This window comes from Nymphaea colorata, chromosome 6, assembly GCF_008831285.2.
Source record: "Nymphaea colorata isolate Beijing-Zhang1983 chromosome 6, ASM883128v2, whole genome shotgun sequence".
NCBI lineage: Eukaryota > Viridiplantae > Streptophyta > Magnoliopsida > Nymphaeales > Nymphaeaceae > Nymphaea > Nymphaea colorata.
The window spans coordinates 1,575,553-1,603,226 of NC_045143.1; the positions used below are offsets into that span (position 1 = coordinate 1,575,553).

Consider the following 27,674-nt stretch of genomic DNA (forward strand, 5'->3'; position numbering starts at 1 on the left):
CTCTCTGTTACTGCTAAATCTGCTTTTAGTAGGCAAAAGTGTGACAAAGTAACCGAGGGGAACCTCTCATTTCAGCATCACAGCACAATCTTTGGAAAAGGTGTATCTTATCCGCCAGCAAGAACAATTAGACAAGGCATGTATCTCTCAGTAAGGGATAATACAAGTTGCTCTCTTTTGCCGTTGTGGAGGCTACTTTCTAATGTTCCGAAACGGCGCTTCATCTTTTGCTTAACCTTTTTCTTTTCTTCAGTTGATTCCCATTGTCTTGCACATGCATCCGTCTAAAGGAGCTTAACCAACGGTTAACTGCCTATAAACAATGTATAAACGTGCTTCAGTCTGGTGGGATCAAAAGTGGAGGCTTCATCCATGGCTCCCACCATCAGGTTAGGATCGATCTAAACCAACCGAGGCACAACCAAGTGCAATCACCCCAACAGGCGGAGCACTACCAGGAGCTTCTAAGGTTATTTCCTTCCTTGTTCTTTGTGCTGTTCCTTTTGTTATATATTCTTTCGTTTCTGTTCCTAACAATCATTATTGAGCTTGGCCTGAGTTCACAAGCACTACCATCCAAGTATCCAACAATCAACAAAACCCCGTCATCTGAATCAGAATTTGGAAGGATGGACAAGTGAAGTTGTATTTGGACGCTAAAAACGTCAATCAATAAACATCTGTTATTTATTTGGATGATGTTCTTTCTCTTGTCGATCTTTGTCCTTGACTTGGACCGGCCACAAAGAGAAGAATTAGAAACAGAATAAGAAGAAAACAACAATAAAATCTTATCAAAACTCTCTGCCCATGGCTGGTGTTGGTCCATTATATGTTACTTGAGTCTACTAGCTGTTCCTACTCTATCGAAATTGAAAGCACTTGCAACATCGGCAGGGACAACAAATGATGTGGTAACGAGATTCGGAGGCGATGGCGGAAATGTGGTTGTTGTGAGGCGCCTGAGAATTCCAAAGGTTATATATGATCCGGAAGGTGGAGCAGGGAGGAAGGGCCGCCAGTATAAACGATTTGGTGAGTGCGTAGGGGAAGCGTTTGATGTCTGTGGGCCGTGCGTGAAGCCGTGAACACTAAAGTGTGCCCGCTCTACCTGAAAAGCATGGGGTCGGATGACTGGAGGCCGGGGTGGGAAAGGTGTTCCGCCGGCAGTCTAATGGCAATACCACCCTCGCATCCTTCACCTTTTACTTCAGGACCTTCCTGCCTGCAAATGTCTGGTATAGGTTTGACCATTCCTGCTCCCCTAGAAGTGTAGTGCTTTCCCAAATGAGGTTTTCACCGGAGAAGTTTTGATGGGGGTACAGATTTTCCGTTGCTGTTCACTATGTAAAGCTTCCTTGGAGTTAAAAGATGACATTGCCACCTTCGCCTCTATACACAAATCCAAACTCTCTCTCATATTGTTACTGTGAACTGAAAATCTGTTAGGTGGATTTGTTATGGTGAGATAAAGGGAAAAGAGTGCTGGATTCCCTGGCTATCGTAGGAAACCATGGATAGTTGGAAACACAATGGCACTTTCTTAGGAAGCATTAGATGATGAATAGCCTGACAAGCTCCTCCTTTTCACCACAAAGTGCTTCTAAATGTTCAAATTTCAAATTATTTGTCCATGTTGAATTATATGTACAATTTCAAATAAATCTTTTTCAAAGTTTCCATCAATGGTTATTCATGCAGTTACAGTTTGATAGGATTTGAGAAAATTCAAGTATATCCCATGAGAGTTGTGCAATACATGTTGCACCAAGCCTAATCTACTTTACATTGAAGAATAATCTTAAACTATACAAGCCTGTCCATGTTAGATCCTTGCTCCAAAGCATCAAATGGGTGAGGGATGCACTCGGACTTCGTATCATCTATATAAGTTGCAACAGTTTTGTTTCTTATTGTTTAGTAGTCAGTGTTTCCATTATAAGCCCGTGAATATGAATTCGTTAGCTATACGTCAGGAGTTGCACACATGAAACTCATTCATTCCTAGGAAAACTGAAATTCATTACGTTGAACTTCTGATGAAAAATGGTAAAAATCATAATGATACAAAGAAATTTTCGTAATTTTATGGATGTAAAGAATTCCTTTCTTCAACCAACCATGGGAAGAAAGCGTTTTCACAAGAAATAACGACTCATATGGCAAATGTCAACAAGATTACTGCTGAACGGCATACCCTTGCAGAAATGGACCGTAGCCACGGACTTTGAGCTGATGCAACTGCCACTACCAAAAGAAAAATCTTTCACAGCCTTCTATGAACTTCTCTTTTGTTTTGAATCTATTATGCTTTCTGTGTAACTTTCCAAAAATATTTAGCTGGCAAGAGCCGACTCCGATCGTTAGACTTGGATCTCATTGAAGGAATCCCCTAAAAGCTGATATGAATTTTGGGCCTAGAAGCAGAAAAAATGCCATAAAGCTGCCAAACAAAATATTGAGTGCAGATCTGAAAACGTCGGGATCGTTCTGTTGAGCTGCAATCTTGGGGCTGTACATCGCTTTTGACAAAGGAAGCGCCTCTATAGCAGCATCTGCTAAATCAGATATGAACTCAGGCTTGCACCCTAAAGCAGGCACCCGTCTCCAATTCTTTATGCCAGATTCCAGAGCGAGTTCCTTATACTCCATATCCATCTCTTCCAGAGTTTCAATGTGCTCACTCACAAAGCTGGCATCAAGAAAAAATGCATTACAAGAAGCATCTAAAAAACCTCTAAATGTGTCTCTCACATCATTTTTCAGATCAGAAACAAGAAGTAAACAACTGCCAAGTGCCAACCCTGTTGATGTTGGCAATGCCCATATCATGTGCATAAGAGAGGTAGAGGGAGAGGGAGAGAGAGACAGGAAATACCTGACAGGAACAACTAAGAGGCTCTTCACACCTTTCTGACCAAGCTCCACGATCACTTTGTCTGTATATGGTTTCAACCATTCCACAGGCCCAACTCGACTCTGGAAATATTGTAGCAGTGAGGTGAAACAACAACAATATACATACAGTACATACATGCATACAGACAGAGACAAAGCATATGCACATACAAGCACACGCAGAGGAACTCTAGCATCTAAATAGCCAAAATATGCTCCACAGAGATACCATAACATTATCCCATGGATAAAGATATAAAAATTTCCTTCCAATCTTCATACTCAAATGACATAATATCATCAAAATATCTGCCACTTTCTCTTGTCATTATATTTCTTATGTAGGTTTCATCATGTTTTAAAAGCAACTGATCTGCTCGACGTATGAGGAAACAAATAACACATATCGCAGTATTTCAACGGCAGAGCAATCCACTCTAGAAAAGAACTACTTGCAATTTGATAATCAAACATAATCTAGCTGCAGTAACTACCTGATAGGCAAGAGTATGGTCATTCTTAATCTGTCTAGATCTGAGTTCATTCATAATTAAACCAACACACTCCTCCATCTGTTCCTTGTATGGATCTCCTGCATCTTCAACATAGCTAACAGGGACTCCATGTGCACTGAAAAAGATCATGGCCTGCACCATAGTAGAGCAAAATAAGCCACTGACAATATTAGCTCCAACAGGAGAAACTTCTGAGATTCAAGCATAAATAAGGTTTCACAGTTGCACCGCTTTTCTTTCCAGAGTGCCAAACCAAATTGAAGACCACATATTAGGTTGCAAAAAGTTGGTTCCAATAAAAAAGCTAATCATAACAATGTAATTGTCAGAAATCCTTGAAATGCTTGAATATTTCAATCAGAGTCCAAAACTACTAATGACCCGTCCAAGAGTGTTCTGTCACAAAGAGTAGGTAATTGATGACTTTCAACAAAAGATAGAACACAACTATGTTTGCTGAGGTAACCCTCAAGGACCCTCAAGAAAAAATGGACACTTTGGGCACTCTCACTTGCGTACCTCTTCAGGGTTTGCAAATGCTTGCAGCTCCTTCTCTATTAAGCTTGCCATTGAATTAACATATCCTTCCCGTTGATACCATGATTCAATAATAGTGACAGGTAACGTGGCTAGATATTCATCTTGCCTGTAGCAGAAGGGCACATAGTATATTATACTAAATTGCTAAGACACATAAGTTGAAAAGGAGAGAATTTGTATCATAAAATGTAAGATCAATAACAGAAAATTTAATTCTTGGCTTGTTCTTCACCTGAACATAGTTTGGAGTACACGAATGCTTGAACCACTTGTGGAGATTGAAAACTGAGGATAAAGGGGTAAAACAACAAGCTTCGTAATTCTGTCTCTCTTTATCTGCCATATTAAAATAAGTTACTTAGTGTGACTACAAATAACAAGGAAATTGACAGATATTATATAAGATAAACTCTTGCAACAAGTATCCCTCGTCAAAACATTTCCATGAAATCTGCCCATGAGGTTGATCCTTTGCAAGGAGAATGCATATTACATATTTGGGGTACATAATAAACACATTGCCTAATTTCTAACAATCTATAACACAATTAGGCAGAAGGGTGTTACAACCCAAAGAATATAAAAGAAGAGACCATGTTTCAAGCACTAAAGCTGAAGGATGATAGAGAAAGGACTACTTGTGCTACTTCAATAAAAATGAGGCAAAATCCACAGAGCGGGCCTTAGTCAATTACAAACCTACTAACCTGCACAGTAACCTACGTAACACAGGTGCAGAGTACAGGTTGCCAATGCAGGGTGGGTGTGTGTGTGTGTGTGCATGCATGTGTGTAGTCCATAAACAACAAAAACTAACAACTAATTTGTATGATTCTATCAACGATTCAACAAAAAAGAAAAACGATTTGTCAGTTGATGGTCGCACACCCACATCCAAGTTGGACACAACTTGGGGGAGGACTATTTTCAAGAATGACTTAGATAGCAACTGAGAAAAGGAGGTTTGCAAAGATGTAAAAGGCAATCACTAAGTATCAAATCATCAACTCAACTTTTCCATGACTTATATCATACACATCAGTGAATCCATCTAGACGAAGTGGATTGACTACTATGTCGTTGAAATATTAATTCGAAATCACTCCACCTTTGTGCATACTCATCTATAGTGACTCAAGAGGCCGTAAGCAGAAGACCAATAAGAGAGAGTTCAGAAAAAAAAACTGGAAAAACAGCTTACCTGTTTGACTGCATCTTCAGTAAATGGATGCCAATAGCGCATGCCAACATACACTTTTGCATGAACTCTTTTTGCCTCTAGAGCATTTTTAAGAGCATGTGCCTAACAAAATGAAGTCCAGTAAATTATCCTTCAGCAGTACGCCATAAAAGGTGTCAAATACAGTCTCTACAATTGAAAACGAGGTAAAAGCCAATTTGAAATAAAACAGAAAGCACGTTCTGCCAGCAGTTCCTGAATTTAGGCAGTCAATGTGCACGTTTTTAGTGTTCCAGATAGCTGGGAGGCACCTTACATTGTACATCACCATGTACAAACCCTAGAAAATACTAACCTGCTCATCAGTTATCTGCCTCAATGGTGAGCCACCACCAATAGAAGCATAACCTTCTTTGCTTTTTGGCGCCCTAAGAAATGATATTAATTGAGCTAAAGGTCTTTGAAGAAATTGAAAAAGCCGTGGAAGTCTTATTATATCCTGCAATTTGACGCCAAAAAGTCAACAATCAGTCCCAGATCCAAAGGAAAGTGAAGCATATATGTCAATAACAAATTCTGATGAAAAATTTAAGAACTGATGCCTACGACTTGCTCTATGAAACAATACACCAGAACCCTTAGTTGATTAACTGCAACAAAATGAAAATCTTCACGTTTCATGCTTCGTTGACAATTGACATACATGCTGGCTTTTTCACATCCATAATTACTGTAGGAGGTTATAATACGTATTGGAAGAATATGTATTATGAAACATCCAGGCATTAAAGAAACAGATGGAAACAAGGAGAAGCATATGTATACTACTTTGTAAGTGTAAAAATGCAAAATATTTGAGTGTCGAGTTTGTTTCAAACAGGGACAGACTTATGAATGATTTACATACCGGGTCAGCAAACAAGTTGAATAAAAATGGTTGAACATCATCAAGTGTTTCTGGCCCTCCAAGGTTTAACAACAAGATCCCAATCCTCTCTTCAGCAGCTTGTGAGTAAACTTCTGAAGTGGTTCCATCCAGGGTACACACCCCTGCAGAGCAAAAAGTTTGGCCAACTAACTTTCTCCTTTGGACAGGTCTGAGGGGATATAGTCCTCCAGAAAACTCATTTTGATTGGTTAAATCATATGAAAGCCTGCAGTCTATTTTCTCGCTGCTACTTGAAACAGCAATTCTGTCAGAGAAGCAAGACACACGTGCAGTAGACCTGAAAGTTAAACAGAAAATACATCATTAGAAGGGATTTAGAAGGAGAAGAAAGTTTAAGGATGGTTAGATTTTAAGTGTCGGCAACTTTTTTCACCCAAAAGTAAAACAGCATCCAGAAGAAACTGCTATATCTACGTATATGATCAGGCGACACATAAAATTCTCTAGGAAGCATATGTGGACATATATGAGTGATAAACGATAAGAAGCAAAGTAGCAGAAACATTTTTTAGCCTCTCTCTCTCTCTCTCTCTCTCTCTCTCTCTCTCTCTCCAAGAGCACATGTACATTGTACGCACACCCGTGATTAGCATTTAGCACGTCCAAAGATGAGAGAATTGGCCCTAGGTAATATCAAGGTCCAAAAAATTTTGATAACAAAACCTAGGTTATTTCTCACTAAGATAGATATCTGAGACCAGTTTCAGTAAAGTTAACAATCTGTGCATGTCTAATGCTTCTCATTGATACAGAATAAGATGGTGACCATAACGAAAAAAAAAGAATCAATCAACACGATTACAACAGCAATTTTAACTCCAAGCAACCAAAGGATGTTCCCCCTGGATCACCCACTGAACAGGACATTCAAAACCATGACCACTAAACGAATGTAGTGTTGGAAGTCGGAAGACAGTATTAAGTTGGCCCTCTTGTTCTTCATCATAACATGATCATGTAAAATTTGGTACATATAGCCCCATTCTCATAGGGTATCGCAATTGCTTATAAATAATTTCCAAGAAAGGAAAAGAAGCATGCCGAACCAAATGGTCCAGAAAAGATTACCTTTCAGAACTAAGACTCGCCGAAGGAACGTGTACTTTCAAATTTGAAACACCAGCAGCAAGAGAGCCCATACTGTCCGTATTCAGAGCAAGAAAATAAAATCTGCGGTAATTTTATTGAAGAAATCAATCAAAAGAGTTAGCTACTGCAGATAATTGAAATCAAATGTTGCTAATGACCATAACCCCCACAACGGATCAAAAACAAATTCAATAACACAAATTTCCCTTGCTGCACCCATAAGAGTTCGAGAAACCATGGCAGAAGATCCCATTTTTAACGCCAAAAAAAAAGGACTACATTATCAAAGAGACGATGAAAAAACCTTGGCCAAAAGTAGGCTACGACCAAAAATAAAATGGGTACGCAACAGAACAACCGAACTTTCTAATAAAGAAATCGGATAAGAAAGAACTGATATGCAAAATCTTCACGCGATCAACAACGTAAAACGTGACTTCGATTTGATCGCTCGCACCTCCCCAAATATTATAATAAAGAAAAAGAAAATATGAACTATATTCAGAATAAAAAACACAAAAGACGTCCAGAACTGAGAATACAAAGATCAAAGAGAAACGACCGCACAAGTTCCGATTCAGACAATTAAAAACGATTGATCAGTCAAAAGGAGTATCAAAATCTACAAGCGTCAACTCTGATAGAACCAACCTTCTACAATCTTCAGATGGAGAGAGAGAGAGAGAGAGAGAGAGAGAGAGAGAGAGAGCCTTGAGGAATGGGAACTCTCACCAGGGGTTGAAGAAGAGGAGAGAAGGAAGGGCTTGGTCGTGCTCCTTGAAATGGAAGTTTGGCAGAAACCTTTATGCGCGATTCCTCCAAGTTGTTGCCCCAAATCAAAAGAGGAAAGAACTCAGCAACGCAACGAGAATCAGGGAGGAGAAGGAAAGAGAGAGAGGGGGCGATCTAGTCAAAGGGGGGAGGGAGAGAAGATGCAAACGTGTGAAGAAGTCAACATTTGTGCATCCACCTAACCCGAACTTTCCTTCCACCTATTCCGGAGAACCATAATTACTAAATTACCCTCCCCCTGGTCGAACTTCGTGTTAAGCCACTGGCTCACTGAGTGCCACGTCGGCATAAAGCTCGCTCTTAGAAAGTCAACACAACAACCGCTCCGACGCAACAGGCGGCTGGTCAAACAGAGCAGTCAGAACACCTGTTGGTGATTTCCGAGCGAACGCAAAAATTAAGCACCTTGATCCACTGCATGCCACGTGGATAGCAAGGAGCCCGCTTTCTGTTATTTAATCTATTTTTATTTGGACTTTAGATTGTGTTGAAACGAAGGGGAAAGAGAAGAGTGGTTGGAGAAGAATGGATAAAGAAAACCTTGTTTGGATGTTTAACTATTCTTTCTTTGGATAGAATAGAAAAGAAAGTAAAAAAGGAAAAAGTATATAAAAATATGGGTATCTCCAATTTCTTCAAAATTGGGAGGGAAAGAAATGTATTTTTAAAAAAAATGACAAATTTGCTCTTACAAGTCCCTTTCTTTTTTTCTCTTTTCTTTTATTTTTTTATTCACCAACTTTAATTTCTTCATTTCTTTTGAACCCCAATTTTCCCACCATATGGTGTTGTTTTCTTTCTCTACATCATAATGGGGACTTAAACGGCATTAAATCAACGGCTGTCTGCCAATGAAATGAGGTCAAAACACTAAGCACATCAAAATTAATAAAAAAAAAACATTATTTTGGGTCATAGCCACAAATGTCATTAATAGGTTTTAAACAGCTAAGTTTTCTATGATATTTTTTTGTAAAGTTTAAAATATCTGAAGCATAAAAGAAGAAATCCTCAAATTAGGAAAAAGTAACAAACAAAACATAAAGAGCAACTTGATAAAATGGTAGAAACGAAGATAAATACTTTAACTTAAGTTTTAAGCTTTAAATAAAAAATAATATTAAAAAAAAAAAGAAAAAACATGATAACAAGGAGGGAAATTGCAGGTTTTGTTTTTTTCGTTTTCATTGTTTTTAACGGTTTTTGTCAGGTCCTTTTTTTTTTTTTTTTTTTTGGAAAAGGTCGAGTTCTTTTGTTGCTAAGCCAAAAGGGGTACACCCTCATTTAATGCAATTTTGTGAAAAGTTGATTAGGTGAAAAACAAGTTTTTAATGGTTTTAGAAGTCATGAAGAAATAATGTATTAGGTATGTTCTCAACCACCCTCACGTGAAGATGATAGGTATGAAAATAATGATCCATCAACTTAGGTAAGGGAAATGCATGGTAGATCATCACCTTATTCTAATTTGAGTCTGTGGATGTTAAGTTCCATGAAGACTGAAAAGTGACAGCTTAACTACCATGCTTTTTCAATTATACGTTTCCAAAGTATATCCTATGAGAAAAATGTTTTTATTTTTGTGTAAACTAATTTGATTTGAATTGTGCTTTATGGTAAAATAACAAAAAATAATAATAATAAATGGAAAGGAGGCACTGACCTGACCTCCCCCAATTAATTAAAAAAAATAGTTGCTTATATATGCAATTTTTAAAGGTCGGGTCAGGCCATCCAAGCATGGGCGAAGCCAGGATTTTTTGGTTGAACAGCGTTTGAGTCGATACAGGTCTGGTGTTAACCTTAGTCCAGATGAAAATTATGAACCTGCCCACACCAGCCCACACGTAGCTCTGCTACCAAGTCTCGGCGTGGCTCAGGTTGCAACCGGTAAGTCTTCAATAATATTCACAATCTCCAAAATTTTTGTCTTTACAGCTAACTTCACCTTGATCATATGATTCTTTGTACAGCCTTTATTTTGGATTCTTCTGGGTCCTCGATTTCGGACATGAGTCGGGCCAGGACCAGTTTAGCATTATGCACTTGGATCAAACTCGGTCAAAATTACGGCACCTTTGATCATGAGTCGCTAAGAGGTTTAGCAATGCCAATGGAATATTGGATTTTGAATTGGATAGCCGACCCAATCGGATGGCCTTCGTTCAGATATGATACGCGCATAACATTGATTTACTTATTATTAGTGGTGCTAATGTATAGGTTGAATATCTGACCAAACTATTTTATAAAAATTGGACATGGAAAACATTTTATATTTGATTAAGAAATCAGATCGGATTCATATTTAAGAAATGACGTGCCACTAGATTCAAATGCAGATTGGATCAGAGTTAGTTTTAAATAACTAGCCTAAATCAATCTCTTACAGTTTGAGAGTTGACAAGATTTGGTTAAAAATTCGTATTTGGATTCATATAAGAATATAAACATAAATATTCAAAAAGCGGTTAGACCCACTAAGATTAATCCACATAAAAGGGATGTGCTTTATTCCAGGCCGAGAAGAAAGAAGACTTGAGAGAAAAGGAAAGCATATATCTCATTTTCATTTTTTGAAAACCGCTAATACTTTGTCCTGATTCCTTGCACTAATGAACTCTCTACTAAGGTTCTTGATGCATCTCATAGTAAAGGAGCGGCAGAGAGGCTTTCCTTTTTCTCTGGATTTGAGCATAATGGGCTCTTTCATTTCTCCATGCTTCTTGAATTTCCTTGGTATCCTTTGGAATTCGAAACCCAGACCTTGTCCCATCCAATCTCCTGCCTTTTCCTCCATGCGAGATCTTCCAGAGGAAGGAAGAGAAGATCTCCCCAACAAATATGGATATAAATTGCCTCGAAAGAGATTGAGTTGTAGATATGCAGGAGAGGGATTAGCAGGGGAGATGAAGAAGGTGATGCTACTTGTCACCCTCGGATTGCTGGTGGCAGTGGGTGCATCCATTGCTGCGGGAGAGATAGGAGGTGCAAATGAGTCCACGAATCGTTCGTTAAACGAGTTGAGTTCGAGTCACAACATAAAGTTATTTTCCATAATGAGCTGAGTTCGAGCCAAGTTTTCAGCTCGGCCCGTTTAGGTTTGATCGAGCTCGTTTAATACATTTACTTCTCGCAATATAGACTAAATGCGTCTTTCAGTGTCTTGTTTGCCTTTGCAAAGATAAGTGAACACATTTCAAATCTACTTACTTGTTCAGAGTCAAGCTAATTGGCTGGGTCCTGTAAGGCTTGAGTTCAAACTGGGCTCGAACGCTGCCACATCTCTATTCCTAGCTGAGACTGTTCAAACTCGAAGTATAAGGCTCTTATGAAAGGAGAGATACATATTAAAATTTTTTTTATATGAACTTCTCATTTAAGGTTCGATTTTCCTTCTCCAAAGAGGCCAGCTGCACGTACGCCATTGAAATCGAGACTACATGCACGCACGGTGCGGGCACAGCCGGCCCCGTGAGCCTGAGGTTCGGCGATTCAAACGGAACAGACGTCCTGGTTCGCCATCTCAACCCCAGCCTGGTCAGAGGGTGGATCGGGCTGCGGTCCAGGTGCTGGACGACCAGGCCAGGCAGCCCTTCCACGAGTGTGGCCTGGATGTGTTCCAAACAGTCGGACCCTGTGTCCTGTCACCCGTCTGTTATTTGTACGTCAAGCAACTGGGAGCAGACCCATGGAGGCTCGGCTATGCACATGTGCGAGTGCTGGACAACCCTTCTCTGTCCTCCTCACGCCTCTTCTATCGCAGAGCCATGATTTTCTTTAGGAGCGGGCCGACAGACCAACCTCTGGATCTGGATAGGCCAAATTGAATTCAACTCTAAAAAATACATTACGCACTTAAAAAATTATATTTTTTTAATATAAAATATTTTTTTTCATTTGCAACGATGGGGCCATGGCCTGGCCCCCCCTGGACGTCTGTGACAAGGTGGTCACCCCCTTCGGCATCAGAAGGTTTTCGCCAAGTCGGCAGAATTCACACATAGTATATATATATATATATATATATATATATATATAAAGATTAAGATTAATTCATTTGAGTATATGATGTAATGACCGGCTCATGAACTTGATATTCAGTAAATGTCGGTGGATTCATTAATTGGTGGAGGCTCCTGCAGTTAATTCCCACTCGTATCTAAAACAAGCTTTATTTAAAAAAACAGCCTTCTCGTCCTCCATTGGCCATGGAGGATCAAATTACCTCCAAATAAATGATCAAACATGGAGAATGGCTCGTTCTGGTCAGACTGGAGCGCGCAGCGAGGTTAACTCAGCTTTGGAAATCAAACATGGACAGACGAAGCATCGGACTTGACGTTGCCAAGAACAGGACTGACCCATCGAATCACCAACTGACGCTAATAACAACTGGACAAAAGAGAATCGGTACGAAAAACTTTGGTCGCCGAGAGGGCTCGATCCCGACTCCCACACGCTGTGAGTTACGTGACGTGCCTTTTAGGAATACCCAAAAAAGCAAAAAGGGGACTTGGTTAATCGATGCCTCGCTTGGCCCGCCGTCCGCCGCCGGCATGTCCGGCCATTTCACCAGGATCTGCTGCGCCAGCTGCACGATGCAGAAGTATATATATATATATAACACATGGTGGTTGATTTTATCTTGGAAAATTTCATGCATGCGTAGCAGGTAAGAGAGCGAGAATTAAATTTGAAACTCTTGGAAAGGCCATGCAACCAACAGGAGAATTTCGAAACCCAACAACGACCCATCTTTCTGTCTTCCTATGAAGATATCGTCACACCTAAAAGACCTACTGGTTCGGCCTCGACCTCTACCAGCACCAATTGAATGTACCACTATGCGGCTACATCTGACACACACATACCCGTGAAATATAGAGGCTACAGCCTTCTTGTACTCTAGATACAAAATATTAAAAGTGAGAAGAAAAAATTGACGAGATTTTGCAGTGGAAACAGCGAGTGGTCTGTTAATCATGGGAAAAGCAAACGGCATACAAAAGCGTGATAGATGACAAGAAGAACGACGTGATAATAACGATAGAGATTATTTAGTCTGTAGTTTTGGAACATGAGCACGCCGTAGGGTTGGTGGTGGTGCTGGTGGCGGCTGCAGCGGCGGTGCCTGCGGTCTTCTCTTCCTTCAAACCGGTGCTGGTGACGGGGAAGAGGTCCAGCGTCCGCAACGGACGGCAGTAACTAGCAGGGTCCAGCTCCAAGATCACCCACTCGTGCTTTAGTCCAGTACCATCGACGGTCGCCGGCCTCCTCATCTCTGGACGGCCGGTGTTATCTAGCTTGCAGGCGAAATTCATTACTGATCTGCTCGTTCCCTGAATGGCCAGGAGTAATCATAGTATCATATCAGAGAGAGAGACTGAGAGAGAGAGAGAGAGAGAGAGGACAAACAAACCTGAACATGGTTGGGAAAGAAATGCTGGTTTTGTTTCACGTGACCTAAATTGGCAGCAGCTCTATCGACGTGAAAATGACGGTGGAGGTGCATGCTCATCTTCCTTCTGAGTTTTTGTCTTTCCCTAGCCTTGTGGTTCTGAAACCAGTAGAACACGTTCTTGCCCTCAATCTTTCCGTAGAAGGAGAGGTAAGCAGTGATCTGCTGGATCTGTAACGCATTTGGTGTGCGTATTCCTCCTCTGTACATGTCTTCAAGGATCATGAGTTGTTCTGATGTGGGGCACCACCTGGTAGAGAAAGCCTGAGGCATCTCTCTCTCTCTCTATAAGACACTTCTTTGGCTCAGCAGAAGCTGAACTGAATGCCTATGGAGAAAGAGGAGACGAATTGCTTAAGGGTGGATGGGGTATGGGAGACAAGGAGACAGAAAGGTGACTGTTCCACAAGAATGGAGAATGGGGAGGTTTAAAAAAAAGGAGAGACCGTGGATCTCCCTTTTGTGGCAGACATTCATTAAATGTTGGCTCAGGCAGTGGCTTTAGATCTGCTGAGTCCGTTCCAGCAGCAGGAACATGGAAAAATTTGGAAACAGAAATTAATAGTTCTCACGTACATATGAGAGAGAGTGAGAGCGGGGCCTCCCCTCGTGAGAGATCTTGTCCGGAAAGCATAATGATAACCTCTTGATGAGTAGCTGTGGTTGCTTGCTTGCTTGGCCAAACTGACCTCTCCTCTCCCTAAGACGATATCGTCAGCATCCTCCATTATTTACTACTCAAATATATATATATATATATATATATATATATATATATATATATATATATATATATATATATATATATATATATATATATATATATATATATATATATATATATATATATATATATACAGACATATAAACATTAAAACATTTAATTTCAATGGCACTCTAATATTTAGTCATTCTGTAACATGCAGATAGCAGCATAAAACTTCCCTCTTATCTCTATTTGAACTTATAGGCAGAGATGTAGAGAGAGAAAGAGAGAGATTAAGAAACTTGAATGTAAAAGCAGGTAGCAGATCTTTAAACATATAGAATGAGTAAGAGCATCACGGAAATGCCGAATTGCGGAAAATTAAGTCGGCGCTTGATAAGCAGAAAAATTCCGTTGTTTAAGTCATTAGCATTCCAGGGCACCGGCATGATTTTCAACGTCTGCATTTTTTTAAAGAGAAAAAAAGATTTTAAAGGGAGGGTTAAGGAAATGACACAACTCTCCCCTCGTTGTTGGAAAAGAGACCAGCATCTCCTTTTCAGATTGATTTGATAGGCGTCATTGGTTTTGTCTATGCATAGTAAAACAGTAGTTCTTTGACTCCCTAAGATTCTCGCTTCTTGGCTGAAAAAAATATTTGCTCTAAACGAAGACTCCTCATTCCTCTGCGTTCATTGCTTTTAGGATCTCTCTCGCCTATTTTATGCTTGAGCAATGGTGGAGGTATGTTTAAATCTCAATCTACACTAAACAAATCACAAGAACATATAGAAAAAACTATATGCAAGAGATGCATGAGCTGCTGCCACTTCAACGAAGATGGTATCTAACAACCTAACTTTTGCATCACAGATCGAAGCCAAACAAACATTCAGTAGAGGCCGAGTTCCATGTTATGCTGCTAATGATGTTCTTAATCCGAAGGGCCATATATAATATATAACCTGTTTGGCATTCAACACATGCAATCTAACATGCATGGTCAAATAGGATGTGGTTAGGTAAAAACTAGTTCTTAACGAGTTTATGCGGCCAACTGCCCACATTAGTTCGGTAAGTTACCAATACCAGCAACCATCTTTAAAAAAATGTTAAAATAACTCTTCCAATTCAGAGCTTTGCCTTTTACTGTAACTGCATAATGCGTTTGATAAGAAAGTAATCGGCCAGTCCAATGGCAACACCATACTACAAATTGGGAGCCTATTTTTGGTGACAACAATAGCACTTCTGATAGAATGTAGTGCATTAATGCATCATACACCCTAGTCACTAGTTCGTCAACATGTTGGGAAACCATAAAAGGCAATAACCAAAGTGGTTAAAGTTGTTTTGTCTTCCCCAGAATGCAAAAAATGGCCCGATATTTTCAACACTATATATAAAAAAAAAGAGTACTTTAAAATTTCGAATGGATTTTTTGATAAACTAAATAGTAAAATAATTTAAGATAAAAATGAAAATAAATGAGTGCCATGAGGTGAAATTTATTCGCCGTTATAAATACGCATTTTCCATTGTGATGTTTAGAATAATACGCCAAGCATGCAGGGGGCAAACCCAAAACTTTTTTTTTCCATAAGACACATATATTTATCATATTTTCAATTGATCTTAGGGTAACGACTTGAGTTTCCTATAATCAACCAGTATAATTGGATTCAGGTCCATTTAAAATCAATTATTAAATATAAAGTTTTATAGCGGACTTAGTGAGGCATATGCTCCAATAACACGAGGTGGAACTAAGGTAGAGCTAGCATGGGTCTTGACCCCACTTTAAAAAAAAAACAATTTACATGTAAATTTTATAAAATTTCAGTAGTTGTTGTATATAAAAATTTTGAAAAAACACCCTAATCAAAATTTAAAAATTTTAATTGAAGCTCATTTATTGAAAAATTCTGACTCCGCTCTTACAATGAACCCCACTTGTTTCACCCCCATGAGGATGAAAAAAAGTCAGTAATGTCCGGTTTCCTATTAAAAGCAAAGCTATGGAGGGTATTGGATTTAAATGTGAATGTCTGGATGAAGGGCCTGATGCGGTTGTCACATCATTCTTTTTCTTCTGGGGCAGAGATCACAAGCCTAGGCAGGGCCATATATAGATGACTACCATATGATGCTGACCAGTACACATTATGATTCAAAAAAGTACACCTTTGTATCCTTCCAAGTTCCAACAGCAACTAACAAACAAACACGGGTTCCACTGTTTGCATCCCTTGCGGTAAGAGAACTGCTGTAGTTTTCCCTGTGGAATTATCGCGGTAGCTTTTGAACCCATTAAATCGTTGACAAGAAAGGTTTATAAACACAACGTCCACATATGGGAAGAAATGGAGATATTGACAGTGGAAAGAGACACTCGCTGACATGATTTTTTCTTTCCTTTTCTGGTTTTATTAATGGTTTTCTTTTGTTCATTATTGATTTTTTGAAGCGCTTGAAGGAGCAAGGAGAGTTAATGCCGTTGAAAATGAAGGCCTTGCAGTTCTCGAATCTCGTGTTCCAAATATCACGGAACGCGGCATGGTTGGTCGCCGGAAAAGCAGGGTTAAAAATCAGGCAACCTTTCGGAAATGAATGAGAATAAAATAAAGACATTATATGTTTCTGTTATCTTTGTGCCTCCTGTGTTGCTCGGAGCTACCAGTTACACGGCTACTACAGGTGTACAGAAATTCTAAAACCAAGATCAATATCTGCACACTCCTCTTGTTCATACTAATGTGGATCTCAAATTCACAGTTTTGACATAGATTGTGCCATCAATAGCTTTGTTCATTCCTCTCGAAAAACACTATAATGTTTTATAAATCTATCCAAAGATTGGAGCGTAATTATAAAACATAAAATACAATAATTTACCGATCTAATCTTCCTCAATGCCTTGTCAATAGGAGCGGAGCCAAGGCAGTGGTAGGGGCCATACCCCTCTTCTTTCCCTTTAATATATATATATATATATATAATTTAAATAAAAAATATTTATCCTATACAAAAATTTTAAATATTTATATTTTGGCTCTTATTTCAAACTATAATTTGGTTTCCCTCATAAAAAAATTTGTAGCTCAGCCCCTAGTCTAGGTATATGTGTTAAAAGATACCAAGAGTTTGATACTCTGATCTAGGATCTCAAAGCCTATTCAGTCATTTTAAAACTCATACTTAGCACAGAACTGCTTATGTGGGCAGTTGTCCACACAAACCCACATAACTTCTTCTATTTACTTATTGGTTCTTGTATATAATTTAGTTTATTACATACTTGGTATCCCTTAAGTTTAGGTCTACGTGGCGCCAGAAGAAACAGAGGGATATTTTTGAAATTAGTGAAAAAGAAAATGTTCTTTTAAAAGTTTTTTTCATTTTTTTCGACTTCCTCTTTTCTCTTTGCAAATTTTTTTTTCTTATTTAAATAAGGACATTTTCATTATTAACCGTACGAAATTTCGTATCATATATTGCAATGCCCATCAACCACAAGTTTCTGGTTTGCCAATATAACCTGGCTTCGGGGAGGTACACCACACCAGACCTGCTCTGTTCTGTTACCCGTGGTACCACGTACCAAAGACAAACTTGTGCATTCATTCTTACAATTAATATATCGACCAACCGCTTTCTTTTAATACGAAGAACTTGAATGAACTCCAGAGGTGATTGATCAGGCAACTGCAATAGGAATCAAGGATACTCTGCTCAAACTGGTAGACGGACGCCATTATAGCACACTCTACTGCCTAAGAACCAGTAACTGCTAGTCTGCTACCTCCCCACTACGCAACTCCCCTCCCGGCTCAGATGCATACGATACATCAAGACCATGCTTAAACCCTGCATATTTCTTCATGCCGACGTAAATGGAAGCTCATACCTGCTGCATGCTTTAATGGAATGTCCCACACCAACAGTACCTAAGGCCACTGGTTGAGCGAGAAAATTTTTCTAAGGAAGCATTAATTCACATATTTTCATATCTCAAAGGGCACTTACATATATAACAAAGTAAATATTATAATACCTTAATATAAAAATGAAAGAAAATCGAGGGGCTGGTGTGGGCAACTGCCCACACCAATATTTTATGTGGCTCGGCAGTTTCCCTCCTTTAATTTGATGAATTTATGTGCAAATGTGTGTAATTATACTCCAGAAAAAACCACAACTCAACTAGCATCCAATCGTGGGATTCCGTGCATGAAATTAGGGCTGTTGATGCATGTCAGTGGTATTAGTTTCTTGATAATAATCTTAGCAGTTTGCTTCATGCATTCACTAAATGCTGCTAACTGGCCCTGCATTGTAAATGAATAGATGGTTGCCATAATGACGGCATGGCGATTTGAAGGTTCATTAAGTAACTGGCTCCGCAGCTTGATTGCTTCATTACAGAAAGAAATCAGTGACATGAATAAGGTAAAAGAGCCACGGTAATAGTCGAATGTCTAAGCTCAAATTCAAATGGATTAAAGCAGGAAAAAGTGCACATGCATTCATTCAGGTGAAGATATATATAAGAGTAATTGCCTCCTAGCTGTGCAGTGCGGGGCTGCACGATCACGTTGGGCTCTTTCTCTCTCTCTCTCTCTCTCTCTCTCTCTCTCTCTTTATATATATATATATATATATTACACCATATTTTTTTAAAATAAAAAATAATAATATTTCTATTGTCAAATGACCCCTGAAGTTGAAGACTTGCTTGCGTAGCTGGCCATTGCAATGGAAGTCTTCGTCTTCACTGACGCAGCTACCACGGCGTTACTGCACACATCATGAGTGGCGCGTCTAGGCCTCCCGAGAGAGGTACTTGGTGGAATTCTTGAAGGCTTGAATTAACGTGCTTGTTTGATGGCGATTTAATGGTTCTACCAAGCAAGGTAATCTGGCGATTTATCATGGATCCGACCACATTGGTTGCTTGCATATTCGTCTTGAAGGTCACGATCTGATCCGTGTTGAAGCCGGCGATTTTGAGTATTTAATTTAACTCTTTTATGTCTCCTTCGCTAGGGAATCAAGCGGATGAAGGGAAGTATTTATTAAACAAACAGAGTGCAGTTGGTGATTCCCGAGGGTTATTGTGACAGCTTAATTAAATCTGATCTTCACGCAAATGCATGTGCTATGCAAACGCAACAGCAGCGGCCGGAAAATCTACTCTGGCCGGCAGACGGAAAGTGCGCTAAATAGAGATCTACACTGGAAAAATGTCAAAGTTACCAGGATATAAGATAGATACGAAAAAGAATATCAAGGATTACAAGGAAACTGAAAGCCAAACATTCAACAATCGTATAAGTAAAAAATATATATATCTAAACATAGAGAAAGTGGTAGGTGGCAGGTGCTAAACTCATAAGTGGCTATTTCTACCTTGAAGGAGAAAAAGACACAAAACATTTTCTGTCATTAATTCACACTTCTTTTTCTTTTTTGGGCATCAAACACTAGTCTGAAAAACACAACTATATATTAGCACTCACTCTTGCGCAGGGAACCTTGCAGTCCCCCTAAAGGTCTATACCCTAAAGATTGGTGCGGATTTATGTATTTCACAAATCTGTTATGCATAAAACAATGTGTTACTGTTGTCATTGCCAATCACTAATGTAGCTCGTAACCGCTGCATTAATCTTGGTAGTTTACCTGCACTTCTGTGTGGTGCCACTGAAGATATGTTCACTGATGTGAGTTGGGTCACATGGAGGCGAAGTCACACATTAGTTGGCACGGTTCTTTTCCTAGCATTAGTGAAGAAGTCCTTTATGATAGATCTTTCTGCTTTCTCGAGATTCATTAACATTGTTTATTACCATTTACACGCACTTGCTCACGCCAGTACATTCAAATAAATGGCATTAGCATAACAAAAAAGGTAGGCAACGTTGACATGGAAGCAAACAGATGACAGAGACAAGAAAGAAGATGGAAATGTGGAAGATGATCCTTCCATTCCTTGGAACAAGAAAAAAAAGTGTTGGAATGAGGGAGAAAAAGTTAAACATTAGGGAAGCCTTCACTCACCCATTTTTTGTTTCATAAGGTACAGGGCATGCTTTCTGTGTCTTGAGGTGTCACCCCCACCTTCAACTTACACATCAGTCAGTAATTTTTTTCTGCAGCACAAACAGTTGACAATCCTCACCGTTTTGTGAAGGGATTGTCTTGCTAGCTTATTCAATTAAATCCGATGGGCACTGGGGTTGAGCCTGACTGGCTAATGTGGTTCTAATTGTTACTCCGGCCAAGTAGGCGTCACCGGAGGTGGCGGATTTGAGGTGACTGCCTCCTGGCGGCCATGTGTGGCTCTCCTCTTCTGCACGATGGCCTGTTGTCATTGAATTTAAGGGCCTGCAGTGGACTAACTCAACATACACGTGAAAGCCCTTTAAGCAGTACTCTCGTTTCTTTGGTGCCCTACAGATGAAAAAAAAAAACGTTCACCAACGTTTAATGGAGGACCAATTTTAGATACCATGGAGCGCTACTATGTGCTCTAGAGAAAGCAGCTGTCGAACTGAGTAGAGTACTTTGGTACTTTTCCTTTCCACGGACCACGCATAGTGAAGGGCAGAAGTAAAAAGCTTTTGATTCTAGGAGCCGAAATATAGTTTCAAAATTTTAATACAATTTTTCAAAATTTTTGTATGGGTTAAACTAAAAATTTTTAAAATTATATATACAATTTTAAATTTTTAAAATGAGGAGGGTCCAAAGCCCCTGTGAACCCCCTTGCCTCCCCCATGCGCCAAATGTATTTAATGTCCCGCATTGTATAACGTTAGTTGGTGGATCTTGCATGCGTAATGTTGATGCTATAAATTTATGGCAAAAACAGAGAAACATGCAGATTTTTAGTTGGATGTGAATGGAGGGAAGCAACTAGTCATTTAGAGAGAGAGAGAGAGAGAGATGAAGAACTAATTATTGTTGTTGTGAGGTAAACTCGGCTTCGTAAAAAAGGAGTGAAAAACCTGGTCCGTTTATGTTATTCAAAACCAAGTTTTAGAAGTGAGACGCAAACATAAAAACAAAGTTTCTAAAACTATACTAAACTTGGTTTTCATAAAACCTACTTTTTACAAAATTAAGTTAGAAGATGGTGTCATCCAAACTTTTTTTTTTTTTTTTGCCTTCTTCTCAATTTGGATCCGTTGCAGACAGGCTCTGTGGTTGATGAAATGGTGATTTCCAGGTAGGCGATGATTTCAATAAGAAGCCCACAATTTGTGCAATAAACACTTGTATTTATGTTGCAAATAAATGGATTTGTATTAGTGGGGGATTTGAAGGTCCCCCATATATCTTTGTGGATCGCCGTAATAAGCGGCGGACAACGTCTTAACGCGCTACTGTTGGTATAAAAGGACTCTCATACCATGGGCGCCACTTCATCATTTGTTCTTATATTATGAATATCACTGCATCTCCTTACTAGTATATTTTCAGGTAATTCAAGCTTGTTCCCAATGCCCAATATTGTTGGATGGTTAAAATTTAAACAAGTGTCGTTAAAAAATAATCACTAAATTAACATTAACCACAGATATAATACGGTGACAGTTTCTGGTGACTTTAGCTATGTTTTATGAGCTTTTTAGCAGTACTTTTTTTACATTTTAATTATCTGACAACTATCCAGCACACGGGCGGGCAGCATTAACTTTACATGCAATTTTAAATGTAACTCATGTTTTTTTTTAAGACCATCCCTGCCTGTCTTTCTATCCTGACTAAAAAATTAATGCCAATGAATTGTAAAGAAAAGATGTAGCTGTGACAGCTGATAGGAAACCCAATATTTAATTATCATGGTGAGAGAAGCGTTCATTTTGAAGTGGTGCGAGTATTAATGTTTTCGAGATATAATGTCAATTTTTTTTGTTTTTCCAAAGTGGTTATTCCTTCATACTTAAATCACAGTTTTCCACATAATTCCCAAATATATATAATCTTGACGTGGTTACTAAAACTTGTTTTGGATTCAAAACCTAGTTAATTTGCCTCTAAAACAGTATTTTTGGAGCGTTTGGGTGACATCAAAATTGAGTTTGAGAAAAACCCAGTTTAATTTGATAAAATGAGAGTAAAAAACCTTGAACCGTCTCCCCTTTCTATTATTCATAAAAAAACAACCCAGTTTAATTTGATAAAATGAGAGTAAAAAACCTTGAACCGTCTCCCCTTTCTATTATTCATAAAAAAACTATGTTTTAGGTGTACTGCCCAAACACATAAGCCAGATTTTCAAAACTCATTGAAAAACTTGATTTCACAAAACTAGGTTTTTTTTTAAAAAAAAAATCTTGATCTCTACCATCTAAGTTCTTTAAAATCAACAGTCTACACAATTTTAGTCAAATCTTTTACATAAGATCTAGTAGTTTACCATTTTCCAATATATGTATATATATATATAAAATGAGAGTTTTTAGAATATAAATTTCACTGCAGGAACATTTTTAGATGTTCAGTAAGTTCTGAAACCATAATATTTCAATTTTGCAGTACATGATGGAGGTTTCATCTTCAATAAGCCGTCTTGAAATCCTTTGCGTAGATTGGAATCCTTCATTGCTCATTGCAGCTGGAGTCGGATCAGCAGACCCAAAATCCATCAGTAGAATTCCGTCTCCATGTTCGCTGACATTGCCTCCTTATAATTTGCAGCCGCAGTAAATTTCAGAGTCCCAAAGTCCACCATTAGAAGTCTGTCGCTCCTTGCTAGCTAATATTGTCTCTATATAATCTGTTGAGTTTCACGTACCACAGAGAGAGAGAAGTTCACTTCCCATTCGTGCTGGCTTTGCAGGTTTCTTTTCAGCTGCTGAACCCCTCTGCAAAATCAATCAACCATTTGATATACTGTGGATTATTATATACAGAATGTATATGTTTATATATATGCTCTGTCATACCCCTGTACCTATGATTTTCAAGCTGGTGTGCATGTACCAACACTGCCATACCCTTACCGGACCAATACCTGCACCCATGTGACGTACGAGTCCAGCAATAACTCAATCAACGTGAAGTGGGATGAAATGCAGCCTGATTTAGAGTTTTTCTCATTGTGACAGATGCCAGTTCGACAAACATAAATTATGCACTTACCTAGTTATATATCCAAAGGAAAAAAAAAAAAGAGAGAATACTTTAATGCCCCACTCATTTCTGATCCTAGCTATATATTAGAAAAATGCAAGCATGGTACTGGCGTTAACATGGTAGACTGTGACACAAAGGGGTATGCAAGATATACATTACTTCGGTATAGATAATCACAACAAGTATGATTAGTATTGCCGCAAGGTGGTAGGGAAAGGAAGTATGAAAGTTGTTCTGCTTCTTTCCTTCTTGCTGTATATAACTGCACATTTTATAGTTAAATGTACAACAAAATTGTTTGCATCTTAAAAAACATCAGTCTGTGCTTTAAGAAGGAATCAAACCGCACATCACATATCTGTAATTGACATGAGGCTCATACTGTTGCCGATAGAAGCCTAGAAAAAACAATAATAAATACGTGAGTCTGAAAGGGTGCTTATCCACTTGTTCGGATGATTGTATACCTATAAAGCATCTACTTGGCTTTATTATGCAGTTTTTTTTGTTTGTTTTTTGGCAGGGTTCAGACCTGTTTACATTGAAAAGTCGTCTTAAGCTAGTTGCATCCAGATTCAGTTTCAAACAATACTGACACTTCTGAAGATCCTCTAAACAAAAGGAACAGCAGAAAGGTGTTGAACACCAAAGGTGTTGCAATGTTTTCTAATCAATAATCGTCACAGCTAATTTCATGCTGAATTTTTAAGTTCGTGTGCACCTGACTTTGAATTTGTCCCCTAATGATCCCTCAATTGGTAAAGTGTATTGAAACATGGGCACCTTGAAGAGAAATTCAAGTCTCATGTTTAAGTATGTTTTGAGACATCGATAACTTGTTCGATTTTGAGATCCTTTGTTTGTGTTCTGCCATGAATTCAGTGCCATTTCCGTCGATACAATCTAGAATAGTTTGGGAATCTGCAACCAATGTGAATATGTAGCAGTCAGAGAGGAAGAGATGTCAATGGGAACCTTTTTGATAGTAACGAGATGAAAGGAATTTAGCATAAACTTTTACACCCAGAAAGCTGGACGGACGTGCCGAAGAAGTGAATGCAGAAGAATCTTACAGCTTGAAGGCTTGGGGAGGAATGAAGACCCAAGGATCATACGAATTTTGCATTGTTTTGGGGGTAAAGACAGGCGTGTAAGACTTATTTGTGAGATAGGTAAGTCTTTTTGTGAGCTTACTCTGAAACAAGAGTGGTTTCCCCCGGAAGATGCAGCTGCCAGCCTGCCTGTGATCCTGATGAGATACTTGCTCTGTCAGATAATAGCGAACTTCCTCCATTAACCAAAGAAAAAAATAGCCCCAGTGGATTTCTCGAAAGCAAAAAAATAATTATTTCAACCACATAAGCCCACTAATTTCAACGGCTTTTCCCCATTAAGAAAAGGTAGATCTTGCTTTACCTCAACCGCCATTAAAAGAACAATGATTTTCATGGATTAACAGAGATGCCATCTTCTGTGAATGCATCTTTGCTTATGCAAATTACGTTGAGTTTCAGGCACACCTGATGTTTTTATGCCTTTCCCTATTGAGACCTTCACATACTCTAGACCAGCGTCTTCACCACCAATGGACACAGGCTCTCTTCAAAACTCAAGCCACACCATTCTAAGCTGACTTAGCTCGAAGTCTGCATTTGCTCGTCCATCATGTAATCTAAATTCACACATAAGTGCACCAAGTCTGCAAATGCTAGTGTTCGATTACAAATAACAGAAAACCAAAGCATACTTGTTTTCCTATTGTGTGGCTGGGAGGCCACGATGGTGTACCATTAATCCCCCTGTAAGATCCTACGCTGTTCGATCCTTTGCTCCATTTTCTGCAGAATTTTAGTATAATAATAACGAAAAGGATATTTCTATCGTCTGCTTCAATATGACGAGGACTCGAGTTTTAGGTTGACTTCGAAGATTATGCACCAAAAAGTGCAGTCTGGTAATCTGAGAACCTATTGGAATTCCAAGGCATCTTATTTTGGTACATGATCTCTTGATGTTATGAGTTCAACTACTTAGTTCACCAAGTAATTTCTCCCCGTGGAATTATCTCTTTCTGCTCCAGGATGGTAGTTCCAGGGCATTTGGTGTCATCACAGAGGAAGTAAGTGCCCTGTTTCTGTACTCTGCTCCTGCGTTAGAACTCGTCACTTCCTTTTGAGGGAAAAGCTACATAAACTACTTCAATTAGGAAGAATGCTAGTTATCTATATCTTCGTGTCAAGCCAAGGAGTCCAATTCCTGACAACCTGATTGGGAGTTCTTAAAGATTTTTTTTGAACCTCGTGATCGGAACTCACCTCAATCAAGTAAATCTTTTACGCGTTGGTAAAAGCCAACTGAAAACTACCTTTCATGACTTCTTTTGGTTCTTTCAGTTTTAGATGAATGGGAAATCTTATTACCAAACAGAAGACACCCATTTTAAGAGGGTAGGAAGGACTACAAACCGAAGTTGTAAGAAACGGCAGACGATGAAAGAAATAGAACAAAAGATGGACTTGGGTATAGTAATGAAGGAAACAGAGAAGAAAAAGACAGAGTGCAGTGCAGCCTTTCAACAACTATTACAGAATTCAGATGCGTCACAGCTATTATTGGTCTCGGTCATACCTTGGCTAAGCAAAGTCTTACCCATTAATGTTTTTTCAAATAAATCTGAAGTAAAAAAAAAAAAGGAGCTGAAAAAAGGAAAAAGAGATTTTTCAACCTGATTAGGAGGTTAGACTTCAAATTTTAAACTAAAAGAATGTCAAGATTCCCAGATCCAGATTGCCTGTAAAAAGATAAACACACTGACAGAAGCTGTTAGCACCTCATTGTTTCCCATCAGATTCAAATAAGACGTGCAAATCTTAAAACTTGTCTGCATTACATGATTAATCAGGTTCAGTTTCTTGTTACTAAACCTGATTGATCGAGGTAGGATTTGGGTCACTAGCAGAAAAGATCTGAACTATTAGTTTCCCAGGAACCATAATAGGTGAAGCCTCCTGTTTTCTGCATCATTCCTGCTAGAGTTAGCTTATCAACCAGTATTCTTATCTTCTTCTTTAATCTACTAATAATGCTAATGATAAATATATAATGTAATTTTTAAGTAAAATGTACAAAAATGCTAACCGAGAGTTGGTTAAAGTGATAAACAATAAAATAAAATATGAAATGTGTCAATATATAGACCCTAAGGCCATGTTTGATCGGTTCGAGGTGATCTAAGATTGTTGAGGATTTGCAAAATGGGAATCTCAAATCAGACCCTTCTCGTCGGATGTCATATGCATGGTTTGTATATGAAAAAGAGATCTACATTATGTTTATTATTTAAGACAATAAAAAAATATCTCATGAAATAGATAGCTATCAGTACAAACTTTGATGAAAATTAGTTGAACCATTGGTTCTACTTTCACTAATATCAAATTGTGAAGATTAAGTTACAAATACAAGAGTTTAAAAATGCACGCCTACCCATCTTCTTTGAAACAAAAATCCAAATACATATCAAAGAAGAAATTTTTTTTACTGACACCATATTCCAGAGGAATGATTATAAAATCATGATTCCAGAATTGTTCTTTCAACGACCATCAAACGGGCTGTTTTTGGAACGTCCTTTTTGTTACCGATCATTCTTAACGTCAAAATAGAAATGAGAAAAAAAAAGGAAAAAAAAAAACTGCAGCCTTTTGCTTTCGCGTTTGCTCGTTCTTACTAAGTAATCCACCAACAAAATTACCTCGCAGGTCCAACTCTTTCCACAATATGGCAGTCCTTTTTTTTTAATTCGCACGTGCTCACAAATAATGACGCTCTATCGGCCGTACACTACCAACCCCCACGTGTCTGAAAGCAAGAATGGCTCTCACGGATCGGATCTTGGTTTCTCTAGCCCAAATTCAAGATCTGGATCTGCTGTTAACATTTCCAAATCTTAGGAACGCCGACGGCCAACCTTGACCCGATCCGGATCCACCAAGAGCTGCTTAAATCTACATAAACTTGCTTTGATTTTTAAAAGTACCATTAAGAAAAGTCAACGTGTTCATGGAAAGTGAAATTTTGAACTTCTTTAGCACAACGAGGGTTGGTTAAGTTGGTAGTTGATTTTGTTGGTGAGCGCAAACCAAGGTGGACCTAGCCTTGTCTTTCTTCGATGGGTCGAACCGAGTCGAGGCGAGGCGTGCCGAGGAAGAGGACCTGAACCCAGTCAAAGTCCATAACTAGAGAGCGCCACTATTTGGCGCGAAGTCAAACCTGCTGGCAGGGTCTTGGCTTATGATGCCCGGACCGCGTGAGCCCGTCCCTGGCGCTGCCTGGCTCGCTGCTCTGCGCTGCAGCCGTCCGGGTTCGAACCGTCGTCACCGCGAAGGGGAGACGGGAGA

General features: G+C 38.9%; 2 protein-coding genes across 3 annotated transcripts; both read right to left on the bottom strand.

Moving 5' to 3' along the window:
- Window positions 1-2,062: 2,062 nt before the first annotated feature.
- On the bottom strand, window positions 2,063-8,097 carry LOC116256195 (ferrochelatase-2, chloroplastic). 2 transcript variants are annotated; one of them, XM_031632477.2, is made up of 10 exons: window positions 7,904-8,097; window positions 7,151-7,252; window positions 6,041-6,359; window positions 5,489-5,632; window positions 5,155-5,256; window positions 4,186-4,289; window positions 3,933-4,059; window positions 3,393-3,545; window positions 2,879-2,979; window positions 2,063-2,692 (listed from the first exon to the last, which is right to left on the bottom strand). In XM_031632477.2, the coding sequence occupies exons 2-10, from the start codon at window positions 7,219-7,221 to the stop codon at window positions 2,377-2,379; spliced, it is 1,437 nt and encodes a 478-aa protein (XP_031488337.1). In that variant the 5' UTR covers window positions 7,222-7,252; window positions 7,904-8,097; the 3' UTR covers window positions 2,063-2,376. The 2 variants fall into 2 exon arrangements, with proteins under 2 accessions (XP_031488337.1, XP_031488336.1); XM_031632476.2 differs by having other exon boundaries at window positions 7,823-8,097.
- Window positions 8,098-13,023: 4,926 nt separating this feature from the next.
- LOC116255881 (WUSCHEL-related homeobox 3-like) lies at window positions 13,024-13,697 on the bottom strand. Its single transcript, XM_031631961.1, has 2 exons — window positions 13,386-13,697; window positions 13,024-13,305 (listed from the first exon to the last, which is right to left on the bottom strand). The coding sequence occupies exons 1-2, from the start codon at window positions 13,695-13,697 to the stop codon at window positions 13,024-13,026; spliced, it is 594 nt and encodes a 197-aa protein (XP_031487821.1).
- Between the last annotated feature and the right edge of the window lie 13,977 nt (window positions 13,698-27,674).